At 41.6% G+C, this 26113-nt stretch overlaps 1 protein-coding gene across 4 annotated transcripts in view; it reads right to left on the bottom strand.

Moving 5' to 3' along the window:
- CNPY1 (canopy FGF signaling regulator 1) overlaps window positions 1–26113 on the bottom strand; it is a 122219-nt gene that overhangs the window by 64880 nt on the left and 31226 nt on the right. For all 4 annotated transcript variants that reach the window (XM_075587864.1, XM_075587867.1, XM_075587865.1 and 1 more), the window contains exon 2: window positions 25262–25364. In XM_075587864.1, the coding sequence (XP_075443979.1) occupies window positions 25262–25364 (103 nt within the window). The remainder of the gene's footprint in view (window positions 1–25261; window positions 25365–26113) is intronic.

The raw sequence follows: 26113 nt of genomic DNA, 5'->3' as shown, positions 1-26113 counted from the left end.
TAACAGATCATGGGAATAAGTGCTTCAGACATACTGTAAAAGTAACATTAAGGAAGGAGTCCCTGCTCCGAGGAGCTTACAATCTAATTGGTAGGTAGGGGGAACGTACAGAGACAGTAGGAGGGAATTCTAGTAAGTGCGTCTGCAGGGGGCCAAGCTTTATGTATCATGTGTCCATGATTATCCAGTGCTATTCATATGCTTCTTTAAGCAGATGTGTCTTAAGGTGGGTCTTAAAGGTGGATAGCGAGGGGGCTAGTCGGGTATTGAGGGGAAGGGCATTCCAGAGGTGTGGGGCAGAAAGTGAGAAAGGTTTAAGGCGGGAGAGAGCTTTAGATACAAAGGGGGTAGAAAGAAAACATCCTTGAGAAGAACGCATTGTGTTAATTTGTCCAATTACATTTGAGCCCCTGAAATAAGGGGACTGTGTATGAAAATGGTTGCAATTCCTAAACGTTTCATACAATATTTTTGTTCAACCCCTTGAATTAAAGCTGAAAGTCTGCACTTCTATTGCATCTCGGTTGTTTCATTTCAAATCCATTGTGGTGGAGTACAGAGCCAAAATTATGAAAATTGTGTCAATGTCCAATTATTTCCGGACCCAACTCTATATAAGGAAATTCTACCTATGAGCTACTCCTTACACCTGACGAAGGGTGGGCGTGTCCTCCCAAAAATATTGTGTTTGATACTTGATGTCCCTGCATGGACGCTTAATAAAATACAGATCAGAATTGTGGCATCATTGCCCTGTTGCAGCTGTTTTGTTTACTCCAAAGTTCCTGCGCATCCATGGTATTAATTATGCCATTGCTTTGAGGGGTAAAACTGCGTCAAACAGAGCATTTATACTGGAGACATGTTTACCAGAACCCTGGCTAAAATGCTGGGATAAATTTACAGGTTGCATTTGTAACGGTGTTTCCCCCACCTGGTGGGAGATTTGGGCCATTACTACGTCTGTGGTGCATGATATCTGCTGGTAACAGGAGGGCGGAGTCGTCTGCCGATGGTAGTGGGAACACAGGACTAGGCTTCTGGGGTTCATACCCTACATATCTTTAGCAGTGCAGCGCCTCCATCCGCCGTAGGCTCCAGGGAACTGAATATTATCTCCCACGGTAGAACCGATTACCTCTCCCCCCAGCAAGATCACACACCAGGCCGGAGGTATAATAACAGAAACAGTTTGTCTCACTCTGTGCAGCACAGTACACGACAGGGTTCTGCCCAATGCAGCAACTGCCATCTACCCACTGAAGGATGGTCCCTGGAGTTTCACTACAGGCCAAGGGCACCCGCAGCAGTCCCAGCTCTTCCCTGCCCCTCTAGCAGGGGCAGAGTTATGGTACACACTCACTCTCCCTCGGAAGGAAGAGGACCAAAGACGACCCAATAGTCAGGCTCTTGGCTGTGTGACCTGGCCCTCTCAAGCGGGTAGAGGCACTCTGAATTTGGGGCGGCACTGCCCTTAAGTATAGCCAGGAGGAGGGCACCAGGTCTGCTCCATGAATGGACATGCTGAGACCTGATGTCACCGCCTCCCACTGTCACTCAAGTGAGCACCAAGAAGGGAGAAAACCCCATGATAACTACTGGCAAGGCCTGATTGTACCAGAACTTACTGCCAGGAGGAAAAGCAGATTAGTAGCCATAGATGGCATGGCTACACATTATTTATTTGTTAGTCAAATTAATTAGAATGTACAGTATGACCATCTCTATTTTTTGTAATGTTTATAATTTAACAACTTTGTGAACTCTGCAGATGTGTATCTTTTCTTCATAATCAAGTATTATGTTTCTACATTCAATGCCCTGGGTTTGCAAGCAAAATCAAGTAGCAAGCTGATATACCACTGCCAAAGCTGTTACAAAACACAAAATAAAAACCGTACTGAACATAATGTATTTTACCTCATAATACCAAGCCCATTGTAATACTGTACGTTTGAAGAACCAATTAGTAACTTCAGTAAAAGTACAGCATACATGTAATTCAACTCCTTACTAAAAAAAATAAAAAATACTACAAAATAAGCAACACTGTCATTAAGCTTTTCCAGTGCATAAATATGCTTGCCTGTTCGTACAATTAAGATTTATCAATAACCACCAACATAACTTATACCATTAGTAACTTAGATGCACCAAGCAAGGTGAAAAGTCAGCGTTATTGAGCAGTTTCATCTAGGTTTGTTTTTTAACCTTGTATTGTATGTCTTTATTTATATAGCGCCATAAATGTACATAGCGCTTCACAATAGTAATATATCAAATAAATAACAAATAATATAAATAACAGGTCATGGGAATAAGTGCTTCAGACATAAAAGTAACATTAAGGAAGAGGAGTCCCTGCTCCGAGGAGCTTACAATCTAATTACCTTGAAGGTAGGAGGCAGGGAGTCTCTGGAGCTTAATATTGCATACATTTTAGCTCCGGGAACCCCATTCTTATTGAGATCCTTACCTCCTCCCTAGGTGCAGCCAGTAGTAGCATGCCTGGCTGGGTGAACAATATAGAGGTTTAAATCTCATAAGACAAGAGGGCCAATAGGTAGTCACAACGACATCCGCTACGGCTTCCTATTGGTCCATGTGGGTAGTTAAACATCAATGAAGCACCAGCAGCACCTACGGAAGCAAGTATCTTAGTAAGCAGGGGGTCCGCCGGAACTGAAATTATGCGTTGCAGCTCCAGAGACCCCTTGATTCCAATCTAGGGAGATTTTCTTTTTCTAATGTACTAATGCCCTAAGAAAATGTAATGCTCACAAGTTACAATCAAACCATATACTTATTGACACGTTTTTGTTTGGGTGCCACAACACATTGCTTTTTGATCATCGCAGAGAGAATGAAACCAAATATGCACAAAAGATTGGCAAAGGAATAACGATCCAAAAGCTGTGTGCAACAATAGGGGTAATGTGGAAGGAAGACTTGACCCTTCTTAAACCCATTAAAATTCTCATATTTATTTACAAAATGTTTTACCACAAAGTAATACATTCAGAGTTACCCCTCGTTTTCAAGTATGTCCTGGGCACAGAGTTATACTGTTTTACTGATCACTGAACATTATTTCAGTGTGTAACTGGAAATTTCAACCCATTGCATTATTGCAGCTGTAACCTTAAAGCAGCAGACCCAGAAAATTGTACATTATTCTTTTTTACACAATTAAACCAGGGGGTCCTCTGGTGCTGGACTGTGCTATTTTCATTACTGGAGATCACCTGGTAACCAAGATAATTGTCGTGGTAGTTGCCAGTGTTCCCTTGGAGAATCAAAAATGGCTGCTGCTGTCGACCTATTGTCTCACAGGTCCCACATGACTTTAATGGACATATTGTTTCCCCAGAAGGGGTGTCACCAGCCCTGAAAAGTTTAGCACCGGTGGACCCGCTGGTCTTAATTATGTAAAAACAATCAATTAATTAAAAAGAAAATCAGTACTTTAAACTACAAACATAGACAGTGGCAGACATTTAGAAAAGTGAACAATGGTCTATTAAGAGAATGACTGTGGTCAGAGCTGCTGACAGGGGGAGGAGGGGGGAGAGAAGAGAGCCAGGACAATTGTCCATGGCGGTGCCAGCACCGACCGGGTCCCTCGCATCTGCTGAGCCATGATGGACAACCTCCATGTACGTCTGCTACGTTCCCAGCATTCACCCCCCCCCTGTAGCAGGCCTCCCATATAGGCCCTGCCCCCACACCAGAGGTCTACTGGTAAGGAGTGTGTTTATTATGTGGAGGGGTTATGAGTATGGGGGAAGAAGGGGTATGTGTCTGGAGGAAGGAGGGGTATGTGTCTGGGGGATTGAGGGGTAAACCCATTGTCTATGTCTTGGGGAAACACTGCAAACTGCTACATATAAGGCCGCGCTTATAGTGCGAGCAACGGAGACGGATGACTTCACCCATCGCCGTTAGCAAAAGTTGTAATTTGCTTTGCGCCGACGTCGCAGGCGACCAGGTCATTGATTGGTTCAGAGTCTGTCACATGTGGCGACAGCCTCTGAAAAATCAAATTATGCAACATTAAAGATTTATTCGTGTTTTGCCTTTCCTGGGGTGCTGGGACCAGGAGATTTCTAGGCTGTAAGTTTCAGGGTGGGTTTGCCAGAGAAAGTCTTTACAGAATGTGTCTATGTATCAGGGTTCCAGAGTTATGGGGTACCCCAGGAGTTGGATCCGGGAAGCGAGTGAGATTCTCGGATGCAGCACAGCACATTGCTCCTGGCAAACTCTGACTCTGAAAACGCTATTACGACTCACCGCCAGCTGCAGCATCTTCCAGACAAGATAAACGGACATGAAGGGGTTAATGTATACCTGCAATCATACACAGTGTCCCTAGTAGAAATAGGGGTCCCTAGTATAAGGAGGGGTGCCCAGATACATGCCCAAGTACCCTGAACCTGGTATAGGGGTTCCGGAGGTGCTCCAGCTAAGTGATAAAGCCGAGAGTGATTTCTTGTGTGGAAAAGTTTTATAAGTTATGTCTAAAGTGTGCCAAGAATGAGGCTATTGAGGGTAGGCAATATATACTCTCACTCCATCCCAGACACCAGAACAGAGACTTATATATTTGTATCACACAGAAGACAGGACACAGCATATTTTATTAAAGAGTTATATTTAATAGGTATATGTACTGATAACCTGTGAATGAACTGTGGGATTTCCAAGTTATGGATTGTAAGAGACCGGATGGCTGCCATGCTTTGTGCCTATGGGTCTGTGTGGAGTCCGGACTTGAAAGCCTCAGGGATGCCAACATGTTAGAACAAGAGGGGTACTGCAGTTCTGCTTGAGTACCCGCATCCTGGGCTAATACAGGGCTATCCGGCCACCATTTGCCAGAGCCCAGACTCTGTGGAGCCTGGACAGCAGGTGGGTTAAGTATACAAAGAGGTAGAGGTGCCAGGTTGGCGCGTGCCCCTTTGCAGATTGAGAAAAGGTACCCACCCGGCTTTACAATACCAGCAAATCAGGGATTGGCTGGCAGGAGAATTCTCACGCTCTGATAGGCTGTAGAGGTTTGTTAACAGGACTCCGAAACCCATAAGAAACCTTGCAGCCAATAAGAAGCGCAGATTCCAAGCGCCAAACCAACAGCGGCAAATTCAAAGATGCTCAGTACTGAGTAGACTTTCGTGAGTACCTACTGGTCATTAGAAAGGGCTCCTACAGAGGTCAGTTTTGTGAATTTTGTTTAAAGGATAGATTTATTCGTTAGGCCCGTTCCCAGTATGTGTATTAACCCGGTAAATTGTGTTACATTGTGTGTATGTCTTTTCCTGAAATAAATTACAATTTATTTTACCTCCTTGCTTTGCTCAATCAATGATCCCTGTATAAAAAGGTAAACTTGGTCTCCCATGACAGAGGGATATATGTATGGGGGAACGAGGGGTATGGGTATGGGGGGAAGGGGGATTGCTGCTTTCATTAAAAAAAAAAAAAAAGATCCATCTTCCACCTTCAATCTATTAAATATATCATGGAGATTTGTTCAATATATTTATATGCGAAACTGCACTTCACCCCTCCGTGCAATATTTTCCCGTTTGTATGCATGGGCAAACTATCAATCTTATCAATTTGAGATAGGGTTAAAAAATTTAGAGAGATATTAACCATAAGTTTCCGTCTCACAGTTTATTAAATATCATGTGAAGATGTAGAGTTGCTCGCTTACATAACAGTTTTGCATAATCGTACGGATTTAAACGAGCCACAACAAAATAGATACGAAAAACCACACCAAAAAAAACCAGCGGTCACACAGTGGATATATTAGAAGTACTGTATTTAACCCTTTTCTCTTCCAGTAATCCGGTGACACTCCGGATTACAATCCGGGTGTAGCTATCTCGTGATTGCAACCCGGACCCCAGTCAGGTGAATGGAAGTGGAGGGTGCTCCACCTGCTTTCCGATTGCGTTCACCTCCAAACGCGATGTCCACCTAGAAAATAAACAAAAATAGCACAGGATTCCCCCTATACGTCCCCAGAAATGCCAGCCCTTATAGAGTACAGGGAGCATTATCAGGGCAGCCAAAGGGTCAATGAATATCATGAGATGCGTTTCCAAGTGATGTCGCCCTTTCACTTTTCTCAGCCGAATGAATAGGTCAAAATGAGACAAATCACTATGAAATTGTCATATTTCACCAAAAAACAAAAGGCCCCCTTTTTGACCAATTTATTCACTTAATTATAAACTCGTAAAAATAGTTTTTAGTGGCTTGGAACGTTAATGCATTTCTTTTGAAGTTAAAGATTAGAAAGGTTTTTTTTCTTTTTTTTTTAAATTGGTCAAAATGCATTTTATGTAACATACATATACAAAAGTTCCCAGCACACAATTTAAAGGAGAATTAGACAAATGTCAATTGAAAATAAAGAATATATTGAATGTACATAAGTAGATGCAACACGGAATTGCCCCTAATTAAGGCATAGAGAGTACAGCTCAGCAAGCAGAACTACACAATATCAAAAATAAAGGGGAGAGGAGAAGTGGAGGGGGAAAAGGGGGTCAAAATACAAATGAAAAAAGGGGAGGGAGAAACTGGACATCATCCCAAGTCTCATGTTTACGTGTTTATCTTTTTCATCAGTAGTCACGCTCTAAACCCATTGTCTATGTCTTGGGGAAACACTGCAAACTGCTACACATAAGGCCGCGCTTATAGTGCGCGCAACGGCGACGTCACCCGTCGCCGCTAGCGAAAGTTGTAATTCGCTTTGCGGTGACGTCGCGGGCGACCAGGTCATTGATTGATTCAGAGGCTGTCACATCTGTGACAGCCTCTGAAAAATCAAATTTGACCGGCTTCCAAATTTCGCATCGCTGCCGTCGCGTCGCTCTTACTATAAGTGCATGCGACGGCGGCAATACATTTTGTTTTCGGCAACGTCACGTCGCCGGCACTTTAAGCGCAGCCTAAGTGTGTCCGGGTCTAACACTATAGACTGATGGAATCTTGCCTCGATCACATCAAAGCAAGCGCACACACGCAAGATTGCGCTAGAACACACTATGCAGACATGAGCTGATCGAGACCGTGGCCCGTGCTTTGGACAGAGATTAAGTTGCCTTCTGCACACCTGATGGAATTCGTCCTAACAGCTCATCATCACGGAGTATAGCAACGATTGGCGCTGCATCCAGGTACTCGGCACACGATGAGGAGACGTCACATGACATCACAGGATGACGTTACGGACTCCACCCACGTTTGTTGAACCGCCAAAGAGATTGGCTCAGGGGTTCCCCACCTCTTCCTGATTCCACAGCTGCAGCATTTAAAAAGACCATTATGAACTGATGTTCCACACAAACTGCTACATATGACTGCCTGACCGCTCTTTGCACTAAACCACTGAGGATCCGTAATGTTCTTTATCTTTTACTTGCTCTAAAAGCATTTTGTGACTTATAAATTGTTGTGCATTATAGCCTTGTTTAGCATTGGTGTTTGATACAAACGTTTTGTTCCATAGAGAGCAACCTTGCAGTACAGCTATATTCAGCATTTGTATTGACCTATATAGTCTTGAGAACGATTTGTTCAATAGAGAGTAACCTTGTAGTACAGCTTTATTTAGCATTTGAATTGATCAATATAGTCTTGAGATATACAGGGCTGATTATTTACTCATCCAATATTGTGTTTACAGGTGCTATATTCAGGTGTTTTTGTGTCTCCAGGCATATTTTGGAGATTTCCATTTTCTAGATATTAAATATCAAGTTCCTGCTGTGAGCATATTCTAACATTAGTGCTTGATATAGATGAGAGGTTTTGGATGGAGGTGCATAAGGGAAGTACCATAGACGCAAAAGGTCTGTGGGAATGGGCATGAAGAAGGGGCAATTTAGGCCCCAAAACGTTGCCCCTCCTTGTATGTATCACCTTATCTTTTACGTTTGTTTGACATCGTTTTTCCCTCCCCTTTCTTTTATTTGTATTTTCAGCCCCTTTTTCCCTCCACTCCCCTTTATTTTTGATATTGTGTAGTTCTGCTAGCTGAGATGTACTCTCCATGTCTTAATTAGGAGCAATTCCGTGTTGCATCTACTTATGTACATTCAATATATTCTTTTTTTTTTTTCTCTCTCTCTTCAATTGACATCGTCTTGATTCTCCTTTAAAAATTGTTTGCTGGGAACTTTTGTATATATATTTGAGTGTTTTGAGGTTCCTCAAAGTTCTCTTGCACCACGATATCAGTTCATTATTGTTAATTCTCATTTTGTGGAATGCTACCTAACACACATACATTTTGCATTTTATGTAACGTATCTAATATAATCAGAGACATGTCAACAGAAAGCTGCCAGAGTGAGATAAAGAAAATAATTCAGTATTTGTAATGAACATATAAAAGGACTAGTAAACCATGTGCTACTAGCAGTACACACAGTTTCTTTTAGTTAGCCACCTGATCACAGTTCTGGCATGGTTCAATTACGGTACATTATTTACATTGAGGTTTAAAGTCTCAACAATGTTGCGATCCTTGCTCAAGAAACCGTATTCAATTATGATGCTCCTGAAATTATTCTATATGGTGAAGTTATGTGTATTTCTTCACTCGTCTTGCAAACTGTGTAGGGTGATACACATAAATATTTGAGGTTCTGAAATGTATCTAATGCTGGAGCTGTTTTTCAAATTACAAATCTAAAGAGACAATTTATTTCAAGATGTTGCTGAAAATATCTAGTGACTGGCTGAAGGTCTCCGGTGGTTTGTTTTACTTCTATTGTGTTCTGCCATCTGTTAAGAAATGTATCCTCTTGTCTTTTGTTTTAGGACCACAGATGGAAAGTTTCCTCTTGCCTGATAATACTGACAAGAACTGCCAACATTCTCCTATTTGTGGTCAGCAGTGTCATAATTTAGCAGTACAAATATTCAACCACCTTACTTATTATATGAAAAAAGTCCCTAACATTGCAGTTTAGTCAATTTCGTCAATCTGGTTTCTAAATCATTACTTTAGAGTTTATTCTTTTCTTATCTCAGCAAGAGAGGTCTATAGAGAATTAATTAATTCTCTAAAGGCAATCAGATATGCCGTCTGCAAATAGTGAGGTTACCTTTGGTGGAAAGGAAAACTGACACATTTAGTCTTTTGTTCGTCTTGCTTTGGAAGACTTGAAATCAACTGGAGACTCCCAGGAGAAGCTTGCAGTTTGTAGTACTGTATATGTTGTTCACATATATGTAGCCATACCTGGTCTGGCTACCAATCGGCCCTCCCTGACATGTAAGTCCTGGTAAGTGCAGGCAGTCTCAGGCATCATCTTGGGTTTCCCCCTCCCCACCACAAGCAGCTTCCCTGAGTGACAGGGGTAGAGGCGGGAAAGATATGTGTGTGGCCCAATCATGGGTGCAGACCTTGTACCCTCCCCCTCTGTACTTGGGAAGATGAAAACCTAAATTAAAACAGTCAGTGAGTACTCTAGCTATGGAGTAAGTACTCTAAGTTGCTGTATCGCCCTGCATGGTGGGACTATATGATCAGTCCCATAAGGGCACTTGGCAAAGGAGGAGAGACAAGGCCTCAATCATACGATCTGACACAGGGACCATCCAGAGGTCTGGGACCTTAGAGAGAAGGCTGTATTCAATGTATTAATATGCTGTATGCCGTGGATGCTGAATAAAGATGTTCCTGCTTTACTGGCCTGAGTCTGCAGTACATCAGGGAGGTGTATATGATTGTTTTTCTACAGGGACTGCCTCCAGCACTACTGGAACCTGTTGAAGATGGAGGCGCTGGCACCAACCGAGAAAGAACTATGCATTGACCTCCAAAAGCCTGTCCTGTTCCCCAACATCGGCAGAACCTCAGCTCTAATGCAAGCCAACAGGTAAAGTGCACCACTATACACTTTGTAGCTACAAATCTCCTATAGGGTGGGGGAAGCAGCGCTACATTTGGAGGTGCTGCTGCGATGCTAACAGAACAGGCTTACAGCAAAGAGCAGCACAGCAGCATGATGCAGGAGGAAAAGGGGGGGGAACAACTCCCTCAGGCTACACCAGGGAAGTGGTTACCCAAAAACCCTTATTATGAGACTAAAGCTGGGGACATGTCACTGAGCCTACGCCAGGAACCCTGGGCACCCATTCATCCCAAAGATGAAAAAAAAAAGGGGGGGCACTCCCTGAGGCTTCACCAGGGAGGTGGTTGCCCAAAACCCTTATTATGAGACTACAGTTGGGGACAGGGCCACTGAGGCGACACCAGAGACCCCTGTGCACCCATTCATCGCAATGATGAACAGGGGGGGCCAGCTCTCCGAGGCGCCACCGGGGAGGTTGTTACCTGACCCTTACTAAAGTCAGTTGGGGATGGGCCTCTGAGGCGACACCAAGGACCTCTGTGCACCCATTCCCTACACATAATGAAGATGGGGGGACAGGTCCCTGAGGCGAAAGGGAGACTGCTGCCCAACCAGCCCACTAATCGGTTCCTATATAAAGCTAACTATATGTATTGCCATGGTGATGCAGTTTATTTCATTTTAAATGGTGGCTCCTGGCCAGGGGAGCACACCGCATGGACTGTACAACCTAAAATGGCGGTTCCCGACAAAAATCGGGACCGCATAGGGATGTCTGCAAAAGTTGCAAGCCCTTTTTCTGCAAAAGAATTGCAAGAGCTTGGCGCCAAACCTGGAGCCGCACCCAATCTACAGTGATTGGCTCAGCGAAAGCCACGCCTTGTTACAGTGTGCCAAGTGTGCTTTCCAGCTCACACAGAGTTAATCCTCTCTGAAATGGCTGTTCACCTGCTGGCTAATTAATCAGGATGGACTCCCTCAGTGAATAAGAAAGTGTTTAAGCTAAACACAGTGATGCCACGCTGCCACAGAGAGTGAGAGAGCCGTGCTGAGAGTCACAGAGTGAGAGACTTTTTTTCCCAGAGAAGGGGGGGGACGGGGGAAAAAGGGGGAGGGAGAGAAGGGGGAGGGAGAGAAGGGGGAGAGAAGGGCGAGGGAGGGGGGGGGGGGAGAGAAGTGGGAGACAGGAGTGCTCCCCAGCTGCCGAAGCTGGTAACGAGTGAGAGACACTGCTGAGAGTCGTGCTGAAGCAGTGACGTCTGGTTACAGAGGACATAGAGGAGGTTCTCGGAGCTCACGTGGGGCTAAGGAAGAAAAGGAGGAGAGATCGTGCTGAAGCGCTGACGTCTGCTCCATAAGTACTAAAGATAAGCAAAAGCCCTATTGTATGCAAAGACTGTGTTACATTGGTGTATATGCCAGGGCATGTTTTAGCTGGTAACCAGTATAGTTAGCCAGCGGTCTTTAGAGAGGACTGAAGAAAAAAGTCAGTTAGTTTCCCTAACAGGAATAGGATTTGATTTTATTTGGTTTTCTTAAAGGGACGGTGGGCCTGTTGTATGATTTAATTCCTGTAAATAAACCCCTGCATAGAAAATACAGTGTTTCCGGCCTTAAATTGGGACAAAAGAGACTGCAACGTGGTGTGGGCATCACAATATACACACACACACACAAACAATTAGCACAATTAAAAGAACATTTGCAAATCCTTAAAGGCAGAATATTTTAAGCAGTTAAAAAACTGGAATAAAGTAGAACATGAAAGCACTCATCAAATTCGGAAAAAAAATTCCCATGCAATAGCCTATAGCAATGAACTGAGACAGGACAGTTATTTCTTTGCTAAGAGATTTGAAGATGAATGGATAGGCACCCTGGTGCTAAAGTACTTGCATGACTTCCTGCTAGACAGAAGGACCTAAATTAAAAACAATGGTCTCCCAGTGGAAATTGATTTCATCAAGAAAGTGACATGCCCATGCGCTTTCTTTTTTTTGTTGCATGGTGAAAGATGATGAAAGAGCTGTCAGCAAAACACAGAATGACTACAAGCTCATTTTAATTATGCATCCCCCCCATCTTGAAACAGTGATTTTATTTACCACTCCAAAACGAAACCGAGAAAGAGAACAAATTAAACTTTGATCATTGGTGACATTTCGTTTTAAGAACAGACACAGGAATCCTACAATATACACAGGTACATCACTTTTCAGCCAGTTGAAAAGCCTCATGCCTGCTGCTGACTGTACAAAGTCATAGCTGACTCGCTCTGTTCTAATGCCAGACACAAGGGAGGTGTGGCAGGCTTCCAAAGAGACAGGTGGTGAGGCGGAAGGAAGCAGAACAGAAATCCCTTTATGCACCTGAACAGGGCAGAATTACACAAAAAAAGGCATTTGAAAGAGTCCAGTTAATTTAAATATGAACACCTGAACACTTATGTTTATGTTAAGCTTATTAGGAGTGAACAGTAATATATTTTAGAATTCATGAACAATACATTTGTGGATTTACAGTAGTAGCAGCAGCGATGATCAATTTGACAGATTGAATGTTAAATTCTATAGAAATACTTTATCCTATAAATTTACTGGGAAATCCATCTCATAGATAAGTATGGAGCAAGTAAAAGGATGAAATAAATAATGGTCTCTTTGTTTTTTTTTACAAACGAAGTACACAAAACTAAATAAATCCATCCCTCCGAGCTGATAACAGCAGACAAAGGACATGCCACATAAACTGTATAAGGCTTTTTATTCCTCATCTACCTTAATCTCAGATGTTTTTAAAGAGGCAATTTACGCCTGCAATTTTTCCCTCTCGAACAGCTCCGGGGACCCACAACTTCCGGAGATTCTTACCTCCGAAGCCACTCTCCTGGGCTGCCAGGGGTCACAGAATGACCACTGCTCAAAGATTTCACATCCTGCAGGCCAATACGAAGCGTGACATCATCGGTGCGGCTTCCTATTGGACCATGTGACGGGGGAGCTTTATACTTCAAAACCCTGCTTGCTCAGCCGGAGAGGCTGCTGCCACCTACTTTGGAGGTAAGTATCTTCGGAATCAGGGGGTCCCCGGAGTTGAAATGAATGGGGTTCTGCTGCGGAGGCTGCCTGCTTCATTACTATACAAAAAAAAAATAGCAAAAAAAGTGCAAAATCCCCACCCCTTTTTTTGAAACGCAGCTATGCTGTTACAATGGCGTCTGCCCCAGCTGTGTGTCTCCCACTGTAACTCGCCAGCAGGAGCAAACACGGCTTCTACATCTGTATAAGGCACGTTCTATAGTGCCAGGCGCGCAAATTTTTAGTTGGCTGACATTAGTCAGCCTTTCTATACATGGGCCGCACGCACGGCAGGGCGAGGGGAGCCAACAGACAGCGGCGAAGATGAGGAAATTCATCTTTTCGCGATGCTGCCTGCGCTCAAATGTGTGTGTGTGTGTGTGTGTGTGTGTGTGTGTGTGTGTGTGTGTGTGTGTGTGTGTCAAGGATTGCAAAACTAAAAAAAATATTTATTAAACTTTTTTTTTCCTTCTTTAAAAATATTATTTAGGACTCACACAACCCATGCATACACATATACTCACACATACATACACATATACATTACCTGCAGCTCCCGGCACTATATACAGGAAAAGCATGCGGCACGTGCACGCGCGTTCGCATAGGAAAGCACGGCCGAACGCTGTATATAACAGCCCTAAGATGTACAAGACCATAAAAAGGGGGAAAACCGTGTGCACTCCTATTGAGTAGTCATTTGAGGAACAAGAAATAGAATACATTAACTTAATTTTTTGACAGGGGAGGTTGAACAATTTAATTAACATGTCATAATAATGAAATGAAGTATTTCTAGCAGGCAGAACAAGAAGCTTTAGGCTGTGCTTATAGTGCCGGCAACGCGACGGTCGCTGGAAAATCAAATAGAGATGACTTCCAGCGATCGCGACCAATCCGTCGCTGCATCGCGCTTACTATAAGCGCATGCGACGGCGGCAATGCATTTGTTTTGCCGCGACGTTGAGTTGCAGTCACTATAAGTGCAGCCTAAGAAATGTATGAATGTCTTTATTTATATAGCGCGATTACTGTACATAGCGCTTCACAGCAGTAATACACGTGACAATCATATAAATAATAATGTAAACAACACATAATGGGAAGAAGTTCTTCAGACATAAAAGTAACATTTAGGAAAACGAGACCCTGCCCAGAAGAGCTTACAATCTAATTGTTAAGTAGCAACAACGTACTTACGTCAGTAGGAAGGTAAATTAAAGTAAATGAGGTTTCTTTCTCACAGAAAAACTGCACACAATATTACACATCTCCAGCTCATGTCATTTAGTGTTAGAACATTTAGTTAATCATTTTTCATAGATAATGACTGAGTATTAGCGCAGTGCCCTAAAGAATTGTGCTGCTGTTGCTCTGACTTGAAAGGGAAACAGAACATTATTGGCCTTATAGGCTAATTGGCACAATATTAACCATCTAGCAACTGTCCATTTAGAGGCTGCTTGACCTCTTTTAGCCCCATCTGGTTGGACTAATATTTGATTTGATGAATTCCTTAGTGCGTGGAGTATAAGATTTTCCATCTTTGCTAATCTTTGGTTGGGGGTAGGATAATGGAACTACAGTACAGCCATACCCCACATTAACGTACGCAATGGGACCGGAGCACGTATGTAAAGCGAAAATGTACTTAAAGTGAAGCACTACCTTTTTCCCACTTATCGATGCATGTACTGTACTGCAATCGTCATATAAGTGCATAACTGATGTAAATAACGCATTTGTAACAGGCTCTATAGTCTCCCCGCTTGCGCACAGCTTCGGTACAGATAGGGAGCCGGTATTGCTGTTCAGGACGTGCTGACTGGCGCATGCGTGAGCTGCCGTTTGCCTATTGCGCAAGATGTACTTACTCGCGAGTGTACTTAAAGTAAGTGTACTTAAACCGGGGTATGCCTGTATGTTGTTTTGGGTTGATGTGGGAAACATTGTAGAAATCAAAACAACATAATTGTGATGTCAAGTCATAGTCAAGAGACAGGTTTGGATAACTTGAACTTTTAGAGCAGTCAGTGTTGCTCATAATAGGAACAGACAATGAAAAAAAAAAAAAAAGGAAGGAAGAGGATGAAGATTACTTTACGTTAAAAAAGTATAAAAAGAACATGCAAAATCTCTCACTTCACTTTTATTAAATATAAATATTTGTTTAAATAATTCATTATACATATAAAATGTGTCTTATAGCAGCTGATTAATGGTTGGTTAAGGAAAAAAAAAACTAAATTGATCAATTACAAAATATATTTTATACAAGAGTGCAGCTTTATGGGACGATAGCTGGGACTTTTTTTTTTTAAATTAAATGTCTAACAATCTTACTTTATTTTCCCTGGGAGCCCGTTCAGGTGCCACATTTGGCTCAAAGGTAAAAGAAATGAGCTGCATCTGGTGATCTAGAAATCTAATTTTGAGTCTTGTACTGCTGCCCTATACACAACAAAATAATTGTATGTTGCGGTATGAAAATAAATGAACAAAACACAGGTCTGCAACCCCGCCGTTCACCATTATCACCCAACACACAGCACTTCCACTGCAGCAAGGGATTCTGGGAAATGACATGCAAATGAGCACACAGTGCCACCTTTTGCTTCAAAACCATTCAACATGGTTCCCCTATAGGCATATATACTGCATAGCCAGTATAACCAACCCCACACTGAACAGACCCATTAAGGTCGAAACAGTCTCTGTCTGTGGGTGGGTTTACTGGCTCTATGCATCTTAATCCTGGCTGTGCTCAAAGCTGTGAGCATGCAGCAAGCTTAAGCCTATAGGAGAACCATGTTGAATGGTTTTGGAGAAAAAGGTGACACTGTGTGCTCATTTGCATGTCATTTCCCAGAATCCCTTGCTGTAGTGGAAGTGCTGGGTGATAATGGTGAATGCGGGGTTGCAGACCTGTCTAAGACATGCAAATGAGCATACAGTAACATTTCCATTTGCTATATGCTTTGCTGTGGAGGTTTTTTTGTCACCTTTTTTACCCACCATAACGTACGTGTGTGCGTGCACGAGATAGAGATAGAGATAGATAAATATATATATATATATATATATATATATATATATATATTTATTGTGATGCCGACACCACATTGCAGTCTCTTTTATCCCAAATGAGGCAGGAAACGCTGTATGTCTTTATACTTGGGGTTTATTTACAGGGATAAATAATATGAATAGGCCCACCGTCCTTTTAAGAAAAACCAAATAATAAAATCAAATCCTATTTCCATTAGGAAAGCTAATTGACTTCTCAGCTCCAACCCTTACTAACCCGGCTGCCAGCTAAGCCAGTTGTCAGCTGAAAACATGCCCTAGCATAAGCAGTAAGGTAACAGCAGTCTTTGTAAACAATAGAAAGGGTTGTGCTTATCTTAGTCCATCTGGTGGTGTCCCTGCTTCAGCACAGTCTATCGTCCGTCCTTCTCTTTGGGATTCCACCCCATGGGAGCTCAGGGAAACTCCTGTGTTCCTCTGTAACAGCCGCCACTGCTTCAGCACAGCTCTCTCAGCAGTGTCTCTCAGACTTCTTTAGCCAGCTCCTGGTAGCTGGGGAGCTCCTCTGTCTCTCTGTGCCTTGCAGCTTCCAGCCTTTTAAAGCACTTCCTGGCTATTCAGAACAGGTTGATTAGCTTCATTAGTTATCACCTGAATAGCCTTTCCAAGGAGGATTAAATTAACTCGTTGTGATGAAAAAGTCCAATAACTGCCCCATTCAGCCCCTAGAGGACAGCGATTGCACCACATATCCCTCACCCCAGCGAAACATTATCCTGTGAGCGGCCTGTGCACTATTCATGTGCACCCACCTCTTTGTCAGACATCGGCCCTTCCCCCCCTTTTTTTTTCTTGCCTTCCAATTTAGGCATTTTCTTTTTGGGGTAATTACCAGGCCATCTGGGCCTGAACACTCATCCTTCGCTATCTCTTTCTCTTGTGCCGTCCTGAGTCTAGGGTTGAAGCTCCGCCTTTGTTGTGTCCCCTTTTGCAAATGTTCCCGAGCATCCTGCTGTCTATCAGCTATCTCTGCCTTCTTCCTCTTGTGCTCAGAGTCTCCCTTACCCTGTAGAAGAACCAAGACCTCAGTTAGGTCATGGCGTTCACTCACCAGAGCCTGTTTGGCCTTTTCTTGTGAAGACAGCAACTCCGCTTTAGCGGTGATGGCTTTTGGACCTTTTTCCATCCGCGTACTTTTAGTGTTGGTTTTCACCTCATTTATCTTTATAACTTCAATTTGGGTGGGGTATTATCAATCCTAAGTGCACCCCATGATGCCGCTCTATTACCGTCGGCAGACTCGTAGGCTTGGGCCTTTCTTTCTTGTCCCTTTAATTTACTCCGTTGGGAGTGTTGCTGGATAACCTGTGATGTCTTTCTCATCTTACGAACATGGATACACTTCAGTCCCATTCTCAACTGTCTCTTCACAGCGGCTGCCTTCCTTGCAAGGACTCCACTATGGGTCCCATGAGTACTGCAGTACAACTGGCTTCTTACTGTGCTACTACAGCGCACCTTGCTCTTCCCATTCCGTTCCTTGTGGACACTTCCTGGCTATTCAAAACAGGTTGATTAGCTTCATTAGTTATCACCTGAATAGCCTATCCAAGGAGGATTAAATTAACTCTTTGTGATGAAAAAGTCCAATAACTGCCCCATTCAGCCCCTAGAGGACAGCGATGGCACCACAACAATATAAATATATATATATAAATATATAAATATATATATATATATATATATAGAGGAGAAAGAGAAGAGAGCGCACGCCCCATAGTGTATAACTGTATATTTAATAAAAGGAGGAGAGGGGGGGGGGGAAAGAATCACACTCACAAGGGTAAGGAAGTTAAAAGCATGTCGTGAATAAATCACCACCATCCGGTATCTTTACTTGTCTTTGCTTGTCTCTGATGTCAGTCTCTGGATAGTGAACGATCCGTGATCATCAGGATAGTATCCAAGTGTAGATAAAGTATACCGGCATCGGGTTGAAGTCCTCAGAAGATCTCCTAGCTGTATGGCCTCAAGCTGTTACACACACGAACCGGCCTGTTCATGCGCAACGTGGTGACGTAATGTCCGTGACGTAATGCGTAATGACGCTCCCTGACGCGTTTCATCACTCTCGGGCGACTTTTTCAAAGGGTGATGGGAAGGGGCTGAACTCATGCAGTATATATACATAATTCGTGTCCTAGCAACCCCTAGAAACAGCTGAACGGGATATTACTTGGAGGAAGGCTTAATCAACTGTTAAAAACCACGATAATGACTGTATATACAATGTTAAAGAATTAGACCAAACTTGTATGTGATCAGTGGACTTAACTGTTTTGTGGATATTACAAGGAGATAAACATTGTAATGATTAAAGTATCACTACCAATTTTGGAAATTGATATATTGATTGTATTATTGCATATATATTCTCTTAATAATTAGGACTATAAATCGATTGTATATATATATATATATATATATATATAAATATATATAAATATACACATATATATATATATATATATATAAAAAGGTGTCTATGGTGGTTTCCAAAAATTGATGTGGATATTCATAATGTCTATACTGAAGGTTATAACATAGACTCAATGTTTGGCAACATAACAATAACACAATGTGATCATAATGAACTAAAACTCTATATACTCATTGCAACAAGTTAATAAATAAAATCCATTGATTGTAACATAAATTACAAAACATATAATATTGACTGAATTACATTAAATACAAAACAAGGAGATAGATGGAGAGGTAGACAAACCTAATATTTAAAACACAGTCAATAAGTTTACCCAATTTCATATCTGATCACATATACATATATATGTGTACATGTATACACATGATTATATATGCACAACTATACAACAAAGCACCAATGTGACAGATTCATATTAATATTGTTTTTGGGCAAATCTTTTCAAGAAGAGAGGGAGAGGACAAATGGTGTATGTGGACTAAAAATAAATAATATTAATTAACTAATGTGTTAAGCGTATAATATACGAAGTGTTAAAATTTTTGTGTATATATGTGAATAAAATAACATATATTACCATATAATAACTAATGAACCAAACATATGTGGGGATTTACTAAGTGATACGTGTTGACATATTATAATTATATATATTGAGAAAACCATGTGTATGCATATAATGAGGGATGTATATAAAGAAATATATATTGTAATAAAAATATATTATAATAAAAATGTAAAAATATATATATGAAAAAATGAATGAGTCCTAAAATTTAATAAAACAGGACAGTGTATAACACACATGATGGTTATAAGTGAATATACTTTACATGTATCGAGTGCCAGTTACCAAGATCAGGAAAGGGTCTAGGAGAGATCTGGACAAATGGATGACAGAGGACTACAGAGGGGATCAGAGACCAGGGAGGGCTCCCCCATCTGAAGCAATCAGACCAACGTGCTAACATCAAGGCATTCATTTAATCCACCAGGGCTCAGAGTGCCCAACTGGTGGATCCAAAATGTTTCCCGTCTACAGAGGGTCTTGAATCGATCGCCCCCTAGAACACTAGGAGAAATGCTCTCAAGTCCCATGATAGTCATGGACTTGGGATCCTGATTATGTCTGGATTTAAAGTGTCGTGAAATACTATGTGTATTTAATCCTTTAAAGACATTTCTCCTATGCTCCAGGAAGCGAATACCCAAGGACCTAGTGGTGCGACCAACATATGTTGACCGCAACCACACTGAATTAGATAAATGATATAAGTGCTTGTGATGAAAAAGTCCAATAACTGCCCCATTCAGCCCCTAGAGGACAGTAATGGCACCAATATATATATATATATATATATATATATATATATATATATATATATATATATATATATATATATATATATATATATATATATATATATATACATATATACAGTGGTTGACAAATCACCAAAAAATCTACTCGCCACACAAAAAAATCTACTCGCCACCTAGTACCAAACGTGTGCTGCTTGGGCCAATATTTACTCGCCCGGGGGTTAAATCCACTCGCCCGGGGCGAGCAAATGTATAGGTTTGTCGAACACTGCATATATATATATATATATATATATATATTTATATATATATAAAAATGTGGTGGGTGTTGGTGGTGGGTGTTGGGGTTAGGTCTTGCAGGGATTGTGTGTAAATTGTCAACTGGTAACGGTTGTTTGGAGATGAGTGACCTCATCACCTTATTAAGGTGTAAATATAATTGGCCTAATTGCCTGCAAGTGCATGTATAAGCAACTTGTGGGAGACTAACCCCTCCCTTTTCTAGGTATTTTCTCAGTATGGTCCCTGGATTACCACCATTCACTTCACATGTACAGTAAGTGTTCTCGCTGGTATTCACCAGTTTTTAACAGCACTAGATATATAAGCATATGCTTGGACATTTTAACCCCATTTGGGGCATATTCACATAACACTAGTTGCAGTCAGTGTAGGGACCTGCCTCTGATACTTACCTTGGCGTTTGGTGGCAGGCTTGGGCATTATTTGATCACAGGATGTAACAAAGTCTCCTTTATCTCAGACTTTTTAAGTAGCAGGTTTTTCCCATGCACCTGTGGAAGACTGGTCTATTGAGACCATTCTCCCTCCATTGCAGAGGTAAATGAGAATTGTCAAAAGTAGTGTTAGGACCTACATACAGGTCATGCCGTGACGTGGCTGCAGGCTTACAACGCTTTGGCCAGAGAGTTTAACTAAATTACCCTTATTTTTGAGAAGACGAACAGTTAAGTATTTTACTATATATTTTTATCATATTGGATGTAGCATTGGGTATTTTTGTCTTTTGTTGAATAGATTTGGTCAAACCCAGTTGCACTCCTTTCGACACAAATATATCCGATATGATGTGGTGGGTGTCCGGGTAAGCGCTTGGAAGGGATTGTGTTTGTTTTCAACATTCTTACGGCTCTGAAAAATGAGGCTGCTGACAGAAAGGATTTCTTCAGGAGACTTCATCCTTCAATCCAAATGTGTCATAAAACGCCACTGCATCTTCCACTGGTAATGTAGTCTTTCCAATATGGGCGATTGTAGCGTCCACCTTCAAGGAATTTGACCAACTTTTTATGTCCTTGTGAATAGAAGGGATACATCTTGGAAAACGTCTCCTTGGTACCGCTATAGCATGACAGACTCCTCTGTCGAAGATGCTCTTCCCCTATCAAGGCTTGTTTGGGACCTTGATCTATTCTGGGTCCGTTAAGCCATAATGTGGGACCGTATCCTTCATCCAGGATAAGATAATAGAAATCTTAGCATTGGGGACCTGGCCACAGACATAAGCACTCTTCGCATAATTTCTTTGCTTCAAGCACTGGCTTACTAAAAACCGCATATATCCTGGCTTATTGCAAGCCGCACATATCCAGGCTTTCTTAACCACCTTCCTCCTCTCCCTCACCTCAGAGGTACAGCGTCAAAGATAGAGCATATAAAAAACAATCTTCACTCCTGTGTTCGTAAAATGATAATAATACAACAGAGTGACTATCTAGGGATTCACCTAAAAGATTTGGGCAATGATCTTATGCTTTATTCAGGTTCTATAAATCATTCTGACACAGCAATTTCCTTAGGCTATGGCCCCGCTGCCTGCGCTGCACGTGCAGCCGAGTTCCCTGGTCTGCAGTGAGGTGCAGTGGGAAAGACGGGGGAAGGGGGTGGGAAAGACGGGGGCGCGGCCCTGTTCTCAGTCACGACTACTGATCTCAATTTTCTTGAGAGCAGGAGTTTGTCAGCGCAACGCGATGGCCGCCCCTCGCAGAGGGCTCGGCCCCATTGTGGGGCAGCTCTTGTCCCTGCTGCGGACGACCTGGCCTTAGTCCTCAGAAACGGTTCAGGAAGATCAGACATTAGATGGTATGATGGTATGGTATTGCCCCTTTAAGACTATGGCTGGGTCAGCATGGCACCTTTGCATGTGACATATGGGCTTCAATGCCGCTTTTAAGATGTTAACTTGTTCAAAGACCATTAAATCAACAAGGTTCCATATGTAGGTTTATAAATCTATAGCTAAATCTGTGCATACTAAGAAAATTCCTCAGTACTTTTTGATCCTGCTGTACTTATTAAATTTTACATGCTAAACTTGAGCAGAAAACAAGATTACAAAAAAAGTTGCCCAACATTCTTTTTATTATAATTTACCACATTTCATAGGATTAACACTTATTCTCAGGCTCGCTGTACATTGCGGTTTCAGCAAAACATTTGTACTTTATTTTTATATTCGTTATATAAGGTTGGATGTTCTTGAAGTTCTCTTTCTTAAACAAGGCTATTATGCAGCCCTGGACTAAAAAAAAAAAAAAAAAATGTTCCCACGCACATTGCGTGTTGAGCTGTGTGACTAAATTGCAGTATGATTTCAAGTGCACTTTGTATTAAGTATGGAGTTAGAACAAGGAATATAGGTATATAGAACTACAGTAAATTGTTGGTACTTGATAAATAGTGCAACAATGAGTAAGCTTGAGAACGCCACTCAATGCACATTGTGCCACATGTATGTGCACATGGAACAGCTGTTTCAGGGAGCATACGGCTGTGGGAAGGGTGATCGGATGCTCTCTGGAGTCTCAGTTTGCTGATCTGAAGAGGCAACTTGCAATATTGAGGGACATTGACAATCTCGAAAGGAGTTTAGTGCTCACTGAGCAGGCCATGGCTTAGACTAGTGGTGCCGAGGGCAGAGCTGAGAGTGAGGACCAGGTTGAGTTAGGTAATCATAAGAAGGGGAAGCAGGGGGAAGAGGCAGGCCAGTTGTGAGCTGACCCATACCAATAGATCTGCCAGCCAGGGGAATAGGTCCTCTAGCACTGAGGGAACTCGGGATACTCCGAGAACAAGAAAGGTTATTGTGGTAAGGGACTACATTATAAGGAGCGTAGAGTAAAATCTGTTGCCATGACCACATGAACCAAACAGTTTGTTGTATCTCCAGGGGGCTGAAGATCGGCACACTGCGGATCGAATGGACAGATTGTTTGGAGGGGCTGGAACTAATCTGGCGGTCTTGGTACACATTGGTACCAATGACAAAGTTGGAGAAAAGATGGAGGGTCCTTAAAGATGGTTTCATGGATCTAGGCCGCAAGCTTAAAACAAGGATCTCCAAGGTAGTATTTTCCCAAATAGTATAAGTGCCATGCGCTACCCAGGAAGACAACTGGAGATTAGGGAGGTTAATGGATGGCAAAAAAAAAAAAAAAAAAGAATGGGTGTAGGAAAGTGTGTTTGGGTTTTAGAGCACTTAGACTCCTTTTCTGACAGGTGGTCTCCTTGTGGTAAGAATGGATTGCACCTCAATGAAAAGGGATCTTATGTGCTAAGGAGGAGGATGTTAAAAAGGTTGGAGGTGTTTTAAAACTAGGGAGAAGGGGGAGGGACAAGAGAAGTAATTAACTAGACAGAATAGGTACGAATGGGGAAATACTGTAGGGTCATGGAAGTTGAGGGGGGGTGGGGGAGAGGAAGTTTGTCAAGAAGAGAGAAACCCCAAATACAGATAATACTAGTAAACGTCTAGTGACCAAATCCAATTGGAGTAGAAAGCCAGGAGCAGATAAGAGAATAGTACAGAGTGGTAACAAAAAACAATGCAAGAAGTCTGACATTAAATTGGGGAGCTTGAATTAATAGCTACAAGGGAGCACTCATGACTGGACAGTAAATTTAGAGGGTTATTCCCTTTTCAGAGGGATAAAGCAAATAGAAGAGGAGGTGGAGTACGTTTACATGTTAAACTGGATCTAAAATCTATTATAAGGGAAGATGTTTATGAAGGGAATGATGAAAATGTAGAGACCTTGTGGATTGAAATTAGCAGGGGGGGGAAAAGTATAAAGAAAATGTTTGTAGGGATAGGCTATAAACCACCAAATATCTGTGAGATAAAGGAAGCCAAAATACTTTTGCAAATGGAGAAGGCATCAAAACAAGGTCATGTTTGCATAATGGGTGATTTTAATTATCCAGATAGACTGGAGCAATGAGATTAGCATTACAACGAAAGGAAACAGGTTTTTGGGGGTACTTAAAGACAATTACATTACCCAAATTATTGAGGTACCAACCTGGAGAGGGGCAAAACTGGGATTTGATGATATCAAACAAACAATGTAGAAGTAATAACAAATGTTCAAGTCCGGGAGCATTTGGGAAACAGTGGTCATGACACGGTCTCATTTGAAATAAATCATCAAAAACCATATTACAGGCGGTTCTCGGTTATACGACGGAATTAGTTCCGGAAACAAGTGCCGGGCAGTGAAAGCGTCGTAAAACGAATCCCATGCTAATGAGTGGCGGCGAGCATCATATAATCCGTTCTGCGGAATGCATAGTGACGCGTCGGATAATCCGTTTGTCGTAAAGTTAAACAACGGATAGTGAAAACCGTCTACGTATGGGTTCAACAAATACATTTTTTAGAAAGGCAGATTTTAATAAACTGAGGAGTAAAATACAAGGAATACATTGGTATGTTTTTGCAGGGAAAAATGTAGACGATAAATGGGCAGTCTTTAAAACATTGTTAGAAAAACACACACACTCTCGGGTAATAAATATAAAAGAAACAAGTCTAAACTAATGTGGCTAAATAAACAGGTAGGGGAGGAAATGGAAAAGAAGAGGAAGGCGTTTAGATACTTAAAGTCTGAAGGGACGGAGGCATCATATCAGAATTATAAGGAATGTAACAAAAATTGCAGAAGGGCAATCAAATTAGCAAATAAAAAATTGTTTAGGGTTGATCTTACTTTTCCATTGCAATCCTTTTTAAAGTACCTTCATAACAAAAAGATTAGAAAAGAGAATATAGGACCTTTCAGTGTGAGATGGGCAGGCAAATTATTGGAGTTAAAGAATTAAGGTATTAAATACATTGTATGCCTCTGTATTTACCAAGGAGAATCAATTGCAAAAATAGTGCCAGAGGAGGAAGCTACAACCTCTATATTAACAAACAATAGTTTGAGGATAAAGTGCATAGGTGGCTTGATAAAATGAAAGTAAAATAAAGCACTTTATTGATGATGCTTATCATTGAAATAATGTCCCTGTATCCAAGGGAGACATGTGCATTGTCAAACTTTACACATTTAACAAGTATTGTTTGTCTTGGTTTTTGGGACATTGCTTATTTAAATCACTACACTATTTCTCAACAATAGAGACATTAGACTTTTACGTACCTCCACAGTAAAGTACTGCATCTCTTTTTCCTTCCACGTGGCTACTTAAAAAAGCCACCATCAGTAATCCAATATAAAGCAAAATCATCGCCAGACTTGGTACCTAATGGGAAAGGGGGGGGGGGGGGGAAATAGAGAATTGTATTTATTTGTCATACAGAACTTGCAATACACAATATAATTCTTTCAATACGAGTAAAATCAATACTGCATTTTATTGTGTGTGTTACAGCCATCTCCAACAGCAGAACCCATCTTACAATTTTAAACATTTGATAAATGAAAACAGGATTTGATGCTGACCCAATCAAAATCCTGAAGGACCAGAAATTGCTTACAGTATGACATCTGCCCATCAATTTAGTGCCCAAATATGTACAGTTGTATGAAAAAGAAAGTACACCCTCTTTGAATTCTATGGTTTTATATATCAGGACATAATAACAATCATCTGTTCCTTAGCAGGTCTTAAAATTAGGTAAATACAACCTCAGATCAACAACAACACATGACACAGTACACCGTGTCATGATTTATTTAACAAAAATAAAATGGAGAAGCTATGTGTGAAAAACTAAGTACACCCTTACTGCTTTCATAGGAATTAAGATACTAAGTAGCAGACAGGTGCTGCTAATCAAATGCCCTTGATTAATTGATCATCAGCAAGTGTGACCACCTCTATTAAAGCCAAAGTTTTAGCAGTTTGCTGGTCTGGAGAATTCAGGTATGTGTATGTTAACACAATGCCAAGGAGGAAAGACATCAGCAATGATCTCAGAGAAGCAATTGCTGCTGCCCATCAATCTGGGAAGGGTTACATTTCCAAACAATTTAAAGTCCATCATTCTA

The sequence above is a fragment of the Ascaphus truei genome, chromosome 2, assembly GCF_040206685.1.
Source record: "Ascaphus truei isolate aAscTru1 chromosome 2, aAscTru1.hap1, whole genome shotgun sequence".
In the NCBI taxonomy this organism is placed as follows: Eukaryota; Metazoa; Chordata; class Amphibia; order Anura; family Ascaphidae; genus Ascaphus; species Ascaphus truei.
The sequence above is the reverse complement of the archived record's forward strand: the minus strand, read 5'-3'. Positions and strand labels throughout refer to the sequence as shown.